General features: G+C 31.5%; 2 protein-coding genes across 2 annotated transcripts; both read right to left on the reverse strand.

Moving 5' to 3' along the window:
- Positions 1-143: 143 nt before the first annotated feature.
- LOC125053542 lies at positions 144-6731 on the reverse strand. The gene is made up of 5 exons (XM_047654924.1): positions 5939-6731; positions 5264-5409; positions 4341-4571; positions 3643-3881; positions 144-614 (listed from the first exon to the last, which is right to left on the reverse strand). The coding sequence occupies exons 1-5, from the start codon at positions 6414-6416 to the stop codon at positions 398-400; spliced, it is 1311 nt and encodes a 436-aa protein (XP_047510880.1). The 5' UTR covers positions 6417-6731; the 3' UTR covers positions 144-397.
- Positions 6732-7233: 502 nt separating this feature from the next.
- Positions 7234-16352, reverse strand: LOC125053540 (serpin B3). The gene is made up of 8 exons (XM_047654921.1): positions 16221-16352; positions 15759-15796; positions 11628-11749; positions 10611-11256; positions 9805-10004; positions 9424-9609; positions 8778-8916; positions 7234-7938 (listed from the first exon to the last, which is right to left on the reverse strand). Exons 2-8 carry the CDS (start codon positions 15775-15777, stop codon positions 7781-7783), a joined length of 1470 nt encoding a protein of 489 aa, XP_047510877.1. The 5' UTR covers positions 15778-15796; positions 16221-16352; the 3' UTR covers positions 7234-7780.
- Positions 16353-17397: the final 1045 nt, after the last annotated feature.

The raw sequence follows: 17397 nt of genomic DNA on the forward strand, positions 1-17397 counted from the left end.
TTTTTAATTTCTCATTTCCTGATTAATCACTTAAATGTTAATGTGGATGAGGTTGACTCTGGATTGTTACTGCTTCATAAACAGGAAACTTAGCTCGTTTTTCATATATCGCAACACATCTAGAATTCACAAATAAGTTTTGATTTATAATTTATTACATTTTTAAAATGTCGGTACTCTTAATAGTGTTTCTAAAGCTTTTAATCATTTGACCAGTTTTTAACTAATAACTAGTTCTACCTTGATTTTGAACAAGTCGCTTTCTGCTTTTAAAATTAGCAAAACAAAGACTTATCATAAAAATATTGTACGCAGACCTTTAATTATTAATTATCTTAAATCTATGGTAATAACCCAACTAAAACAATTAATAATTTATACATTTAGAACTATAATATTAATACATTAAAAATGCCCTGACAATGCCCTCACCCCCTGTATGATACAAATAATTCAATTCATTCTTCAATCTCTCTAAAATACTTAAATCGTTCTTAAATAGTTTTTTGGTTGCGGTAAACTCAAAATCATCAGTAAATAACATTTTCAGGGTTTCGATTTGTGCAATACAGACTTCTATTATATTGTCGTCTTTCATTATAGCAGCTTGGTACCTGTAATAAAAACAAAAAAACTGGTGAGACATCATAATTCATAGTGAAATGAAGTGAGTAATGATTATTTTTAATTTTTATTTTTTGGGAAAAGGGATACTCTTCTTTAATAAAATCCCAGAGGCTCTTTTATCTCTGCCTTTCAATAAATTTAAGAAATGTATTAAAGAAAAGCTGTGTAAAAAGGCTCTATAAAGTTAACGATTATCTAGTTGATAAAAGGGCACGGGACTAGTGATAGACAGGCTACTTCTAATTAATTTGCGATATTTGTTTTAAAATAAGTGATGTTTGATGATTTGCTATTTTAAAAGAGTACTGAGAGTTTTTTCGCTCGGCCTACACCCTCTGTCTTCTTTGCCGATGAGTAGGGATGCCTACAAATTCAAATTTAATGACGTGGAATAAGTGATACATGTATCTTATGTTCCATAATGTTACTGTAAAGTAAAATTCAATTTTAGTGTCTTGAAACTTCGAGTCATTAGTATTATCTAGTTGTATGTAAAGTTAACAAACAATTAACTGTTTTGATTGGTTTGTTTGCATCAAATTGTATGTTTTTAAGTATATATACGTAATGTTTGAACACGTTATAATTATTTTAATCGAACCTCATTAAATTGTGCTAATAGGAAATCTGTATTGGGCCAAACGATAATTCGTCAATACATGATCGACACGTATCAGTGACAATCCCTAAATTTGTGTAATTGTATTGTCCTTTATATATGTTAACGTAAAATTGTAAACACCGTTAGATTGTAATCTATCTCGCGAGATTATAAATTGTCGAAAGATTGTGAACCTCAGCGTACTGCTTACAATTTAACGTATTATTATTCGGTAGATTGTACTACACTAACTTAGTTATCATTCAAACTTCTTTGGTCAATTACAGATTAATTTTACTTTCCAACAATTTCATATAACTACCGAATAATAAAACGTTAAATTGTAAGCAGTTCGTTGCGGTTCACAATCTTTCGACAGTTTATAATCTCGCGAGATAGATTACAATCTAACGGTTTTTACAATTTTACGGTGACATATACAATTCAAACCCTCAATTAGATACAATAAGTTAGATACAGTAAGTAATCGTTTCCTCAGGGCTGTATAATTCTTTTTTAATTTTTTTAGGTAGGAGATTACTTTTTTTAATTACAATGTTGTTGTCATATATATTAAACACATTATTGTTGTCACATATATTAGATGTTTTATAATTTCTTGCAACTCTGGATTATTAGTATGTAAAATAGAATTTAGCGAAAACATATTTGTCATGCATTAAACGTTGTTCAAAAGATTTTGACTGACACCGATATGAAAGTATAGTGCTTTTCATGAAAGAAGTCCCGCGGCGATTTTTGGAACTAAATTTGACAGTTCGGCAATGTTGTCATTCGTCGATGTTATCAAGTTCGTTTGTTGTGGTAGATTTTTGTGAATTTTTAACTAGCTTAGTGCATTTTAAAGATTGATTACAATGCCAAAAGTTGTAAAAAGTTCGGCTCGAGAAATGATATTAAAGGTGAAAGAGTTCTGTGAAGCGGAACATAAGAATCAAGGTGTTTTAATACCACTAAACAATGTTCGGAAGAGAGTTGCCGCCATAACAGGTACTTTTTAGAGTTGCCATTTAATAATTTTTTGCTGTATTGATGGGACTTTTATGATATAAATTCGTTTTTGCGACAAAATTTAACAAATACTTAACGTGATGAAACTAGGTAACTGAAATTAAAACATATATTACATATTACATAAGGATATAAACTTAAAGTTATTATTATTTTTAATTGTTCATAATTTAATTGCAGGTGTGTCAGAGAAAACTGTAACAAGAATTACAAACGAAGGTATTGCAACAACAGCGGCGTGTACTTCGAAAAAAATTGTAACCCAACAATTATGCAATAAAACTCTGAATAAAAAATTGTATTGCTTTTCTTTACCCTATTTTCTCATCTTTTCCCTGTAAGTAGGTAGAACACCGCTAATATAAGTAAATAAAAATATACTTTTTACATAACAGAAATATTGTTTCATCGAAGTATGCAGAAAATAATATTATTTGATAAATTACATCTGCTAAATGTAAATAAAATAGGTAAATTTTTTACTCATAAATGGCAACATTACGGCATGCGATTGCAGCGCCGCGTCTGGGGGACTTCTTTCATGAAAAGGACTATAGTATTCACTCTTTGCATTCGTCACGTGACCATTTTCATACTAATTCGTTTTGGCGGTGATGGGCCCTACCTGTACTATTCGGTTCAAAGATACTTTATTTCTCAAAGAATTACATTCACTTAGCGAGAAAATTTAGAGTAAGTTAGTTATGTACATCGTGTTATGAAATTATTTGAAAATACACTATATAAAATAAAAATATTAGTTTCTAACAATATGTACCATATTTGTTACAAAAGTGCAGGTAGGTCCGCATCGATGTTACAACAGGCATGTGACAATGAAAAGTAATAATTTCTAAGACGCTCGTTCGCAGACAAGTAAATGCTAGGTAGATGTTTTGTAAATACATAAATAATTATTCCATTAATTCATATTAAACTTTTACGATTGTTACAGACACAGATATAGAATATGGTTGTTTTTTTTGTTATTTTATAGGTATGTTGTTAATTATATGTACTTTTAAAAGTTTTTAAAAAATTTATATATATATTTGTGCGCCTTGATACATAATATTAAGTTTTCCGTAATTAGTCCTTGGTTGTATTAAACATAATGTATCAATATTTCTTAATGAATATTTTGTATCTGATTTTTGTGTAAAGGATAGATTTATATGAATTAATTTGTTAATAATTTTGTATATTAAAGTTGAGGTATTGTAAACGTATGTCTGGTTTATACTCAAAAATTTGGTATCACTGTATAGTTTTTCAGTTGGAGTCAAATATACGATTATTTATGTTGTATTTTTTATGTTGTTAACCTTGCTTACTATTACAGTTTGTACGTGAATTATAAAAAAATCTAATCATTTACGTACACAAAAGATCCTCGAAGTTTCTCTGACAAATGTTGTTGCTTTAGTAATAATAATGCAGTTCTGATAGCCGCTGCAGCGATAACTGAAGGGTACTCATTGCACATATCCAGATTAAGAGTCATTGCGCAAAGACATATGAATGTGGCAGACAACATAATCTCCTCTGGGTGCTGATTGTTACACCACCAGGCTAAATATGTTATAAATTCTTGAGGAACAACGGGCTGACGTGGAATTTTCTAGAACAAAACATATTAACATCTAAGGGCCGATTTACATTATCTTAGTGTTTAGGAGAGTGCTTTAGTACAACTTGAAAGGCAAGTTCTTTAGCGTAGCGTTTACTAAAGTAAGTAGCGTTTACATGTTTCAACTAAAGTACTATCCTAAAGCACTCTCCTAAACACTAAGATAATGTAAATCGGCCTTAACAAGTGGCAGAGAATACTCGTTTTTTTATTTAATTAATAGTGAAGTTCTGAGACCAAAAGGCGGGCGGGCTTCAGTTTCACTAAATCACCATCACAAACTAACTTCTGTATATAGGTTCAATAAGTATCATAACTTAAAAATCTGAACATTTCTTAATTGATTTTAACATGTTTTGATACATAGCCTGTACTACATCTACTACTTTAGATTGACCTGGCTTGGCAACTAAGCATACAAAAGCTATCGTCGATTATCGACATCCTTACCAGCAGGCGCAAAATCCTTTTTTCAACGATACATAGATGATCGGCATCAAAAACGCCACCAGACTTCACGACAAGTGCGCGTGCTGTGCAAACTTTACCATGGATCTTTCTTGATATCCAGAAACATGCAGTTATTGCGACAGGAAGGTCAATGTCTTTTAGCTTGCGTAGTGCCAACACTGTATCGAAGTACCACGCTGCTGTTTGAATGACGGCTGGGTCACCTGTACCCTAAAGAGAATATTCTATAGTAAGAACGAACAAAAACTTAATTTAGCGATGATGTCATTGACAATCAACTAATTTATTAGTAATGTCAGATGATGACATTACTAATAAATTAGTTTATAATGTGCACTTTTAAAACTTTGGCCTAGTGGATTGAGGATATGCGTCTCAACCCTAAGGTCGTGTGATTAAATCAAAACAGTACCCTTTTCTTCATATGGGCGCAATTAACTTTAAATCGTACGATAAGGGTAAATCGTGATAAAACCGGCATAGACCTAAAAAATCAAAAGGATGATCACCTACTTGGCTATTAAGAAAAAACACTGTAGTGAAAGAGAAACAGAAATGTGAGAACTGGAGGTTATAACGTCACTGATTTTCTATTTACTTTGTGATTAATGTATTATGGAAAAAATGCACTAAATGTACGGACCTAATTTGTTAGGTTCTAATTTCCAAGACGAAATTATCCAGTTTTCACTAAAACGAGGGACAAAGCGATGACGAGTCATGAGTAGAATACCAGATAGCATTCATTTGTTCTTTTTTATTAATGACACGTCAATAAAGATCAGGGAAGACACACTGATTTATTAATATTACTTATAGCAGGGAGGCGATAGATGCCACAATAATATTTGTTTAAAAAAATTACGGTGTACTCGAAAGCAATTTCTAATAAAAAAACTTACGTTTATATCTACAAGCCAATTCAATGCGAACGCCCGGTTTTTTATCACAATTAAGAAATTTGGATACGGTGTCTTTTCCTCTTTTTCTAATAAATATGTGAATATATCCATTCCATAAACACGATTACACGTCGCATCACAGGAAACTATAAAAAATAATTAACAAAATATGTATACACAAAGCTGATTTATTGATAATTAAAATTAAAATTAAATCAGGAACATTGTAATAACCACAAATATGATTGGTAATAAAATAATCACTACTGATATTAAACTAATTGAAACAACTCAATAGCATTTTTTTAGAACAGGTTGCAAACGGGCAGAAGGCTCACCAGATGTTCAGTGAGACCGCCCATGGACACTCTCAATGCCAGAGGGCTCGCGAGTGTGTTGACGGCCTTATAAGAATCGATACGCTCTTTTCTTGAAGTACCCTAACTCGAATAAGTTCGGATATACTTCATTGCGGTAAACATAGTTCCAGATAGTGGTAGTTCGCGGTAAAAACTTCTCTAAAAAAACGCTCAGTTGTGGAACGACGGACGTGGCAGTGGAATTTTGTATTAGACCTTGACGTCCGATTATGAAACTCAGCTGCAGTTGTGCAGACAAAGTGGTAAATGCATTTTGAACAATTCCATAATTCGTAACTAAAAAAATATAACTTACATATATGAGTGTTTACATTTGAGTTATATAGAAGGCGCTTTGGAATAAGAACTTCTTCGGTAAACGATAGAGACCTGGCGACAGATACCACACCTTGCAGTTCTCGACTGTGTGGTCTTTTCAAACTTTTCTTTATATTCTTAACACGGTTGTTCCTTGGCAACGTTGATGGAGTCAACTCCTTTTTATTTGTGGCATTTTCTTTATTATCGCTATCATTAAAAACACTGAAGCCCCGATTAACATCTTCACTGTGTCTCACTGTTACAAATCTCGTATCAGCTATGGAAAAACTATTTGATTTTCGTAACCCTTTCCTCTTTTCATTGATTGAATTTTGTATATTTGTTGAGACGTTTGAATCTAAATCCAATAATGTTTTCAATGGCTGCCGTGAGTCCTTTTTTAAACTTTTCTTTGGCACAGGTATTTTTGAAATATACTTTTTCGAGCCTTTATTCTGATCGGTGACTTCCATTTTCCTAGGTTAATATTACTATAGGACGAGGTCTTTGTGTAACAGCAATTTATTACAATGCAACCGTTATATGCGTCCAGCGCGTAATCACGTCACAACTTGACTGCTAAGAACACTTTTTGTTGCATATTCCAGCCTACCCTCAAATAACAATATATTTTTGAATAACATACGTGTATCATTTTAAGTTAATTGTTAGGTGCGATATTAATAGGCCTTATTTTATCATTACACTATAAATGTTGTGACTTTAAGATGACCGAAGAAAACATACCTCAAAGTGCCTTTCTATATCTTGAGCGATAACAACTTTAAAAACTACTATAATATTTGTATTTAAGTAAATTAAAGGGGCATTGCGTATTTTTAAACAACTTTATAAACCTGAAGGAGGTGTACATCGCGTACTTCACGTGTTTAAAATACTTCGTTCATTTCAAATAACAACAGCTGTTTGTTTTAATTTGGTAGAAATAGTGGAGGAAGAAATAAGCCTTACATAATTGTAAATTAACACCGATTATTTGATATTAGGTCGAATATTTTTTGGTATACTTTGTAGTAGGTACACAAGATACTTCAAAATTTTACCAATAGTTGTGTTACATAAATTTTTAACCAACAATTTTACGAACACGTTCTATTTCATAATTATTGAATTAAGTACCTTATTACTAGCGTTTAGAGACAGATAAAAAAACAATGTTTTTTACACATGGTTTTTACTGATTTATCTAGAATAACAAAGGCAATTTTTATCGCATCCATGAACTATTAATAACTATTTAAATACAGTCTTCGAAATAAAACAAGCATAACAAAATAAATAATTTAATCTTAAAATCACAACTCTTAAATAACTTAAAACAAATTAAAATTAAAATGTACTTTTTCACTATCAAATGCTTCTGGCTATAATCCAACATCTACATTTCAGTAATTTTATAACTTATCACAATGTATTACACTCTTGTGATAAGTTATAAAAATCATTGAAATAAATTATACTTAGTAATTATTAATTCTAAACTCTAAGTCTATCTTGCAAATTGTACAAACACAGGAGTTGTACAAAAACATATCGTAGATGTGTTAGTAATGTTGTTTTTTTTTTCGAGAACTGTTTTTGATTTATTTTAACTCGTTGCTTAGTTATTTTTCAGTAGAAGTCACGGACGTCACTTAACCTATTGGATCATTACATTGTATATAAAACTGATTAAAACTAAAAAGACATAAAAAAGTTATCTTAGCTGCTCGTTGATAAATCTCAAATTTTCTTAAATAATACCAAACACAATATAAATATAACTGCACAGGCATAAGCTATAACAACCAAAGAGCTTTCTTCAAATTAGGATACTTTAAAAATGATCGTTAGGTGGTTCGGGGTCAGTGACCTTTCCAGCAACAACAACTAAATTATCCAAGCAGTCAATGATGTAAAACACAAACGGGTGTTCAACGCAGAAACGACGAGGCTCGTTCAAAGGTACATTCTTGAGCTCCAAAACATCGCTCGCTATAAAAAAATAAAAATGGTATTACTAATTATGGCTTATTACGGAAAAAAAACTGATCAGACACTAGACAGTACTTCGCGACGGGTCTTTTAAATATTAACAAATTTCATTACTCATTATTCAGTTATAATACCACAAGAGCACGACTATATAGTCGTCATGACGACTATATTTGTTTGCAGGGAACCTTGAGGGAAATGCCCGATAATTTTGAAGCTCGTGTGGTATTCGGGGGATTATTTTTCCGACCCAAATGTCGGCCAATAGAATTGCACCATGAGACGAAATGTACAGTTAACAAATAAGAATTTCATAATGAATAAAACAACTACTTAATACTTTTCTTGAAGCAACGACCAGAGAAAATTTTCACAAAAAATTATCAGTATAATACCATGTAGGTTGTACCACGTGACGTCGAATGGTGCAATTCTATTGGCCGATATTTGGGTCGGAAAAATAATCTTCAAAATCTGTCTAATTGAACAGATTCTAGTAACCATCTGTCTCTTTTCATAACAGCATAAACAAAATTTGTCAGAAAGAGACAAAAGAGTACTTTACCTAAAAGTACCATTATACTGGTTATAATTTATGGTTAATATATATTTATAACTTGGTATGCCGCGAACAAAAGATTATTAATGTACAAGTTCATGACAATTGAAAGTAAAAATATAGTAATGCAATTAGCTAGGAAGCAATGAAGGAAGTTTCAAAGTCAAGACTCAGCGTGTACTTGATTCCCATATGTCAAAAACGTTATGGATTTAGACAGGAGGATACTAGGCTAAGGACTAGGAAAAGACTAGGGAACCAATATTAAGGCAATACAAACCTCCAATAAGCGACGCAGTAGAATTAGTATTGTCTACCCTCACGACAACATTCTGAACCAGTTCCTGAACGAACAGCCCTTCCTTAGATGATATTCCCGATAATTCTGCGTCACGGCCAAATATTCGGCTTACACCAAACTGCAATTTCAAAATTAATCACGCTAAATGTGCGACTTCAATTTCGTATATCTCATGTGTTTTTGATATTACTACCCACTACGTAGGTAGACAATTATTAATTAACAACTTTAACTACTGTACTTCCGATGCATGCACATAAATAGTGAAGAGGTTGCGAACAAGAGGAATAAGAAAAAAACTACGTATTTAGACAACGTAATGTAATTATTATAAGATTGTGTAGTGTCAGACCTACCTTGACATACATCTAGTTAGTACAAATAGGAATATAGTAGTTCTTAATCATGCGAGACTTTTTTACACCCTTACTTGGGGTTTATATTGGACTGTTATGTGTATACTTAATCATAATTCAACCAAAAATCTAGCTTCAAGCCTCATTGAAATTCAAGATTATTTCATGACATAGTAATTTCATAGTCATTTAACGACCGCGTGATTATGTTTGCTAAGTAACCCCCTAAATAAATGCCAACAGACATCCCTACAAGAAAAAGTGCTTACCTTAGCTAAAGCAGCGACCGGTTTCGTAGTGGTACTGACGTAGAAAGACGGCAGTGACACTTGAAGCTCCTCTTCAAAAAGACTATCCTTGATGTCAGAAATAGGGGCCGATGGAAGGTCTGCTGTAAGTCTCATGAGACCGTCTCGGGATCTTGGATTTACTACTAGTAAGGCGTATCTACCACCCTGGAATATATAAAGACCGTTTTATGGCAATTTTTAGTTTCCTGAAAATCAGTAGATACTGTTAAAGGTTTTAAAAAAAGCATTTGCATTTCGCATATAAGTAAATTCTGAAGACGTGACGTGACGTAACGTGTTTTTTTATTTCCTATTCTTTTTATCGTTATCATAAAGAAATATTATAAATAAAAAACATACATCATAAGGCAGAAGCAGTGCTTCACTATCCAACTCCGGCAACGACCCAGTCATGAACTTTCCTCTAGTCTTCATCATCATAACATGTTTCTTTTCAGAATTGGATTTATAGAATAAACCTGGTTCAATGACATCAAACGGCTTCTTCCACGAACCTCTGAAGTACATGCCGTTGAAGATTATCATAATTGAGGTTGCTTCTGAAAATTATATAAGTTTCATATATAGAAAATTACAAATGTAGCTTACTAATGCTTATAAATCAAAACTTCTTAAAAGCCTCAAGTAGTCATACGTTTTGTCATGGTAATTGATTTTAGAGAGTCACAATGATAAGGAGAAATCATTCAACATCGGAATGCTAACTAAACTATGCTTCAAATACTTTATATCCCATGTATATTTGTCATATTATATAGTTTAGTACTGTAAAGATAATTAAACCAAATAATAATAACAAAAGAAACAGATTCAAAAATAATTGCTCTGCTGTAGCAAATTTGTAACGGCGCGTAACTTGTGAATGTGTTCAGTTACGGAAATATCACACGGCAGTTAAAAAGCGTTGCTGTTACCCGTCCCCGTTGATGAGGAGATGTCCTTGGAGTTTTAGTATGTATGAACATCTCGAAACCCTACACACCCTGCGGGAGGGTATGCGCAACGGAAATTACGAATGTCAAAAAAAGGAAAAGTTACGAAAGGAAACCTATAAAAACGACAGTATTTAGCAACAATTGTCAAAAAACTTTCCGCAATACTACTAATAATTAAGATGATAAAATTAATAGTATACAATAACATACTTGGATCACTGTCCTTTTTACCAACACCATTTACAGAAATACTTGAAGCAATATCATTTTTGTTCATGAGCACACGTTGGTTTCTAATATGGTTTCTTGCTTCATCAGCTACCATGGTCTCTTCTTCATCATTACTAACTTCTTCGTTAGAAATTTTGACTAATTTAATTTGTTCTTTAATATTTTTAGCTGGTTTGTAAGTTATTTGAGATAAATCAATTTTCTCTGGTTTATCTTCAACTGCATATGTTATTAGTTTCTCCTCATTTTCGTTTGGAGGTTCGATATCTTGAATTTTTTTGTCTTCCTCATCTTCACCAAGGTTTGAATATCTTTCTACTGATCTTACATCTGTTAAGTAGAATTCTTGCAGTATTTTCTTATAGTCTTCATTTATAGAGTAGTTTTTGTACACATAGAAATAATTTTGTAACTCAGGTTTGTTGTATTCAAATTTATTGGTGTATTTTAATCTTTCCATTATGTAGCGATAATTCTTTCTGATAAGTTTCTCATCTTTGGGAAGATGAAGTGCATTGACCAACTGCTCTTTAGTTTCTCCTTGGGCGCCTTCAGCCAAAATTGCAAGAATAGATGAATAGCCCAGTGGAGAAAACACAATGTTGTTAGTGTCATCAATGTAGCCCTGAAAATTAGGAAGAAAAAATTCAACATATAACTTAAAAGAGAACAATTATCAAATAACCATATACAAAGAATTGTAGTGCCACTAGATTATTATTAGAATCTACGACGAGTAGCTGACCTAGTTGCTTGAACGTGCGACTTAACCCTGTTCGTTGGTTCTTATCGCGTTAGGTGTGCACTAGAGGTAGACTTTTCTTTCTTTGTGCTCATTTAATGTTTTGTTTTTCAATTTAAAAATACGTACACACGATGAAATCGGTATTCCTTAGACCAAAAAAATTGATGGCGTATGTCAAGCACAAAAGGCTGATCACTTATTTGCATACTATAAAAACCAAGAAACAAATACAGTTTTAAAAATAACATTACCTGTAATAGTGCTGTTGACAGTTCATTGGTAGCCTCTCCAATAAAGCTGGTTTCTTTGGGTTGATTCGCTTTCCCACGTCGGAGCCATCGTGCCGAAGATAAGCCGGCACAGATCACCAGGACTAAAATTTAAAAGCTTCAATAACTAATACCACAAAAACAATGCTATTATAATTAACTGCTTTTTTATAAATTTTTCGTTTACTAGTTCTAACATCCCCCTTAGTCACAGAATTAAAGTAGTTATGGAAACAACTTATCTTACGAAAACATGTTTGTAAGGAAATGTTTAAAACGGTATACAAGTATACTGTAAACATGTTCCATGTGTGATACTTAAGAAAATATATGTAGGCCTATCCTATAGTTGATATTATTGAGGCAGGCCGTCGACCACATTCTGTAACATTCCACACATTTCGAACTAGGAAGTAGGTAAACACTATCTTAGTCGTTACAATAAAACAATTAATATGCTAAAACGGTTTTTACTTCTCTTTTTTTCTGCTAATTTTTACACAAAAGTAATTAAAATTTCCTTGATGGATATTGGAAATGGCGGTAAAGAATTTCAATTTCTTTTTAATGTTTCTTTTGCTATTATTAAAGAATCATTTGTTTATTTAAGGTACCCTAATATCATCAAGGTCTTTGACGACCACAAAATATCATGTAGTTTTTATAACAAACAGAAAGAAATTGACGCTTGATCTTTTATAGGCAAGTTTTATCTCAAGTGAAGAATTAAATATTTCTTTTTATATTTCAATAACAAATAGATTCATATCATAGGTCGATATTACCTTATACCAATTTACGTTCGTAAAGGGATTGCTTAGTAACTGTACTTCGCATTAAATGCTTCCTTGATGGTAACTGTGCCATGCCGTGGTAAACACAACGGGTTCTTGGCAAGAGTATTTGGGTCTTCTAGCGGTATATAGCTATCTAGACTTGATGTTTTAATTGAAACACATTAACCTACTCATGTCGTCTTGCTAACTAATGTAAATAAAGAAATATATATCGCTACACAGCGTTTTGTTTGATGTGTTTTTAGTACTAACTTGTGTTTAGTATATTTGATGTTTTAATATATTATTAATAATGTCCAAGACAAGACTATTAAAAAAGACATATTCAGTCGTATGAATAAATGGAATTTTATACAAAGAACCTAATTATTAACCTCAATATGTTTAAGGACGTATTGTAATATGTAATTGTTAAATTTATAACCGCTGTGTAAATGGAAACATGTTGCAATAGTTTACTCAAAAAATATGACTCCGTTTTCATAACAAACAGCTCTCTCCTGTTTGCTTTTGGCTTTTTTGTCCGTAATCATCTGTTGGGTATGTTCAACTAATTATCCAGATAAATTATACAGCAATTTATATCTAATTACTCCAGAATGTCAACTATGCGGTGCACATCCTTTACGAGAAACGTTTTAGCAATAGTTACTGTTAATATCTGAGTAGAGTAGATTTTGTTTTTTAATTAAAACTTATTTTTTTAAGATGCGAGTTTGTCTATTACAAATAAACACATTAGCTCGTACAAAAATAATACTTCAATTACGGTTTGATCAATGTACATATTTTCATTTATAATCTGTTCAAAATATATGTAGATGTATGTATATGTAGCTGCCGTTTTCTTCTGGAAACAACTTACATAAATGTGATAAATGTTTATAATAAATTATGATTTCGTCTTTAATAACGAAATTTGATTTAAAAACAAGTATAAAAATAAATGATTTTTCTTCATAGATTCAAGTCACCATAAAGTTACGTTGCGATGCAGACTGCATGTCAATCATGCGTATTGTGATTTGTGATATTATAATATCTGTGGATACGCGCCGCCGATGAATTTCTAAGAAAGTCACCGGATACACGGTAAGTTCCAACTTCCAATGAAGCGTTTTGACGCATAATTTTGAACAATAAGTTAAGTTACAGAGGATTTAACTTTTGTTAATATAAGTTTTTAATACCAAATAATAGCAATTGCTACTAATAATTAAAACTACTATACTAATAATTAAAAAGTTTGACAAAAAAATTACAAAATTATTCAGTTTTTTACAAAAACGTTAACAAGATAGGTAGATTATTTTCTATTTTTTTAAGATACTGGGGGACAAAGTTCCAGGAGGCTCATCTGATGTTACGTGATACCGCCGCCCACTCACATTGCCAAAGGCTCGCAAGTGCGTTGCCGGCCTTTAAATGTATGTCGACAGCTAGAATGTTTTTTTTACCGCTACACGTTTAATTAGAGAAAGATTATTATTCCTTACTTACGAATTAAAGCCGCATTTGTTATATTAAGGAATATTTTTACTATTTGTATTTTTATAAACTTTACACAATTAGTTAGAAATGTTTTGTTAATAATTCTCATTCATCCACAAATCAACATTATGTAATCTATTATTCTTATAAGTGTTACGACAATGCTAGACCATCACAAGCCTGTCTTAGATCATCAAAATCAATATACTACAATATGATTTTAAGGTCCATTGGAAGTGTTAAACGCGTAAAGCACGGTACTGTGCGGTGAACGCACTTAACTGACCCTACTCTATTGAGTATTGTACTTCATGTACGGTCAGCCTGTTAATGAATCTATTTTTCCACATTCTGAAGCAGACGCTAAGTTTCTCTGACTCTGTATCTTAGTGTGATATTCAGAAATGAGACTAAGCAGCGAACTATGGCTTCCGTATCTCAAAAGCATATTGGATTTCGTCTCAAGTCTAGTCTTGTTTCCCTTACATCAGAAGTTCGAAACCATAGTTTATGTGTATGTATTAATAGTAAAACATTTTAAAGGCTTCGCGGTTATAAAAAACGAAATATGAAAAGGCCATAAATATATCAACTTAAATAATATACTAAAATTAATAGCAATTATAAACTGTATATTTTTTTAAATTTAAATCCCACTTCTAGTCTACAGACTAATACGAATCAATTATTGTTTTCCCAGTAATAGAACCCAGTATCTTTGCATTACACGCCAATGTGTTTGTCGTTTAGTTAAAAGAGTTCTTGTTATTCAAAAACATCCTTGCATGAATCCTTTTTGCTAACGGTACAATGGCATGCCTGGGAAAGCAATCTCATGCAGTCATACTGTTAAATTATTTCTCTCCTACAAATTGTAACGCCGTCATAAAGATCCTACGATTTATGTTACAAGAAACACAGAAAATGATATGTTGCAGTTCTCTTACTTTTCTTGACCCTAAAGTTATGTATTTTATTTATTATGTAATGTAATATTAATTTCAAAATATTTCTAGAAATTCTTTACGCACGTAAATGATTTTGTACAAGCATACATGTGTGTTTCCACAGAATATAGTAACTATCACATATATGGAATGCAATACTTTTACTACATACTTTATAGTTGAGTTCGTATGTTTAATGACAACTAAAAACAAAAGAACTAATATACCGTGAATAATACAAGCTATTCAAATGTAAATCTTGGGTATTCAGGCTCCATTAACCAATTCTTTTGTCAATCACCAGGGAAGAGGTTTATTTCGTAAAACATATTCGAACCTATTGTGTAGATTTACGAAATATTTAGTTTAAATATAATTAGTCAAATAACAATTTTAATTTAAAAAAAAACTTTTTTTATAAAATGATACTGTGAATTATACATTGTATATATAAAGATAATAATGAATACACCGTATTCTAATTCGTATATCAGTCACAATTTTGTCTTGAGCACTATCCAATATGTCGAACTTCTTACAAAATAACACTAACAAATTATTTTAATTATATTAGATGAGAAATGATGTGTAAAAATGTCAGTTAATATAAAATATATGATTATTAAATCATAAAATACTCATAATAGAGATAAATGCGTACAAATATAATAAATTAATCATGAATAATGATTTACAAGCTTTGAATAATTCATACTTTAATTATAATATTTTTTCCAACTTTGTTGTAGTATAACGCCACTTTATAGTTTGCTGTTTTCCGTGACATAGATATTTCTTGGCTTAGAATTTCGTTTTTTTCTATAAAAAATGTTTGCCCTATAATAATCTTATACAATATTATACAAGTAAAGACTCACCTAAAACAAACGACTTCATCACTTCTTACAGCCAATGTCTGAAAAAGAAAAGAGACATTGAAATGGAAAAATAAATTACTGACTTATCGTTAGGGGTAAACGTACCTTATTTTTATACTGTATTTAGAATGCTAAAATTGTTAAAAAATATACTGAGGCAAAAAATATACAGTGATGAGTTCATATGCACGTGAATTACCACATCTATTACTCGATAATATCTTGGTATGTATTTGAACATAATTTTATAGTGATATCATCTTATTATTTATTTAGATATACATATTGCCTCGATGTGTCCTTGACCTTCATATAGAGGATGAGACAACACGATTTTAAAAAAGAACTTAAAACATTATAAAATTTCTGTAGTTCTTAAACATGGCAAAAAATCAGGTGCACTTTTGCTCGAAATATAAGGAAGATATTTTACGTAAAGCGAAATCAATAAATAAAACTTACGTGCAGGCTGTAGACGATAATAAAAAAAACCCAGTAAAATGTCAAATTGCGCGGCAAAGCACGGCCGTTTATACGCTGTGCTCGATGGAGAATGACGTTCACGGAAGACGCCGCACCTTGCTTTATATCGACATGTAAACAGTTAGATTTAAAACAATAATCTCATCAGTTATCTTGCACAAGAAGTTAAGAATGAAAACAAAACGATACTAAGTATTTGTTAACGATTTTTTACATTTCCTATCAAATTACACATTATGGCATTAATACGCCTGCTGATAAAATACAGTCGCAATATGTCTCTGTGCAACTATTAATTTGGAAATTGGTTTTTTTAGTCTTCATAAAATTTGGCTATTATTTCTTGTTAAATAATTATATATTGCACAATGAATATGGAAAAAACACAACAAATGTGTTGTCGAAACACTTAAAACATCTTATCATTAAACACTTTGAAAATAGATTACCTATAATGAGAGTTGAAAATAAAAAAATAAGGACGAAAATAAAAATCCCTTTTCAAAGTCATAATAAAAGCAGCGTGCAATCTGAATTTAGTGCATAAGGTTGCATTCTTACACTTTTACGACATTTTCCTTACTTTGTACTCAAGTATTCGACAATATAATCATGTTTATTATGCCCCTAAAACGATAAAGTATACAATAAAATTTATAACACGTTGTTAATTTACTACTACCGAAAAAGAGGAAGAGAATGCGTACCACATGATTTTTTTTAAATACTAGCTGCCCCCGCGAACTTCGTTTCTCCTTAATGTGATTTTAATTAGCCTACCTTTTTAGTACCTGATACTGTTCGATTTTACGGAATAAAAACTTTTTAGGTTTTTCTGTGATTTTTCTCTATATAAACCTCAGAGTTCAAGTTATAAGTTCTTAACTAACAAATAAAAAATAGAGGTTGATCGTAGAGGGTAGATGAAAATTAAGGGTTGTATATATTTTTGTATGCTGTATCATGAAAAAAAATTATCTAAAAAATAAAAATATAAATTTGGGATGGACACCCCTTATCACTTTGGGTTTTGAAAGATAGATACCAGCCGATTCTCAGACTAACTGAATATGCATAAAAAATTTCATAAGAATCCGTCGAGCCGTTTCAGAATACTATGGGAACGAACATTGTGACACGAGAATTTTATATATTA

This window comes from Pieris napi, chromosome 11, assembly GCF_905475465.1.
Source record: "Pieris napi chromosome 11, ilPieNapi1.2, whole genome shotgun sequence".
Taxonomy (NCBI): domain Eukaryota; kingdom Metazoa; phylum Arthropoda; class Insecta; order Lepidoptera; family Pieridae; genus Pieris; species Pieris napi.

Bases quoted from the DNA above. Each gene is read 5' to 3' on its own strand.
- LOC125053540 (XM_047654921.1), bottom strand. The intron at 11,257-11,627 runs GTAATGTTATTT...CCTAATTTTCAG, and splicing joins TGTCAACAGCACTATTACAG to GGCTACATTGATGACACTAA. The intron at 9,610-9,804 runs GTATGTTTTTTA...TATATATTCCAG, and splicing joins CACTGCTTCTGCCTTATGAT to GGTGGTAGATACGCCTTACT.
- LOC125053542 (XM_047654924.1), bottom strand. From the start codon at position 6,416: ATGGAAGTCACCGATCAGAATAAAGGCTCGAAAAAGTATATTTCAAAA. The intron at 5,410-5,938 runs GTAAGTTATATT...TATTTTTTATAG, and splicing joins AAATGTAAACACTCATATAT to TTTCCTGTGATGCGACGTGT. The intron at 3,882-4,340 runs GTAAGGATGTCG...GTTTTGTTCTAG, and splicing joins AAAGGATTTTGCGCCTGCTG to AAAATTCCACGTCAGCCCGT.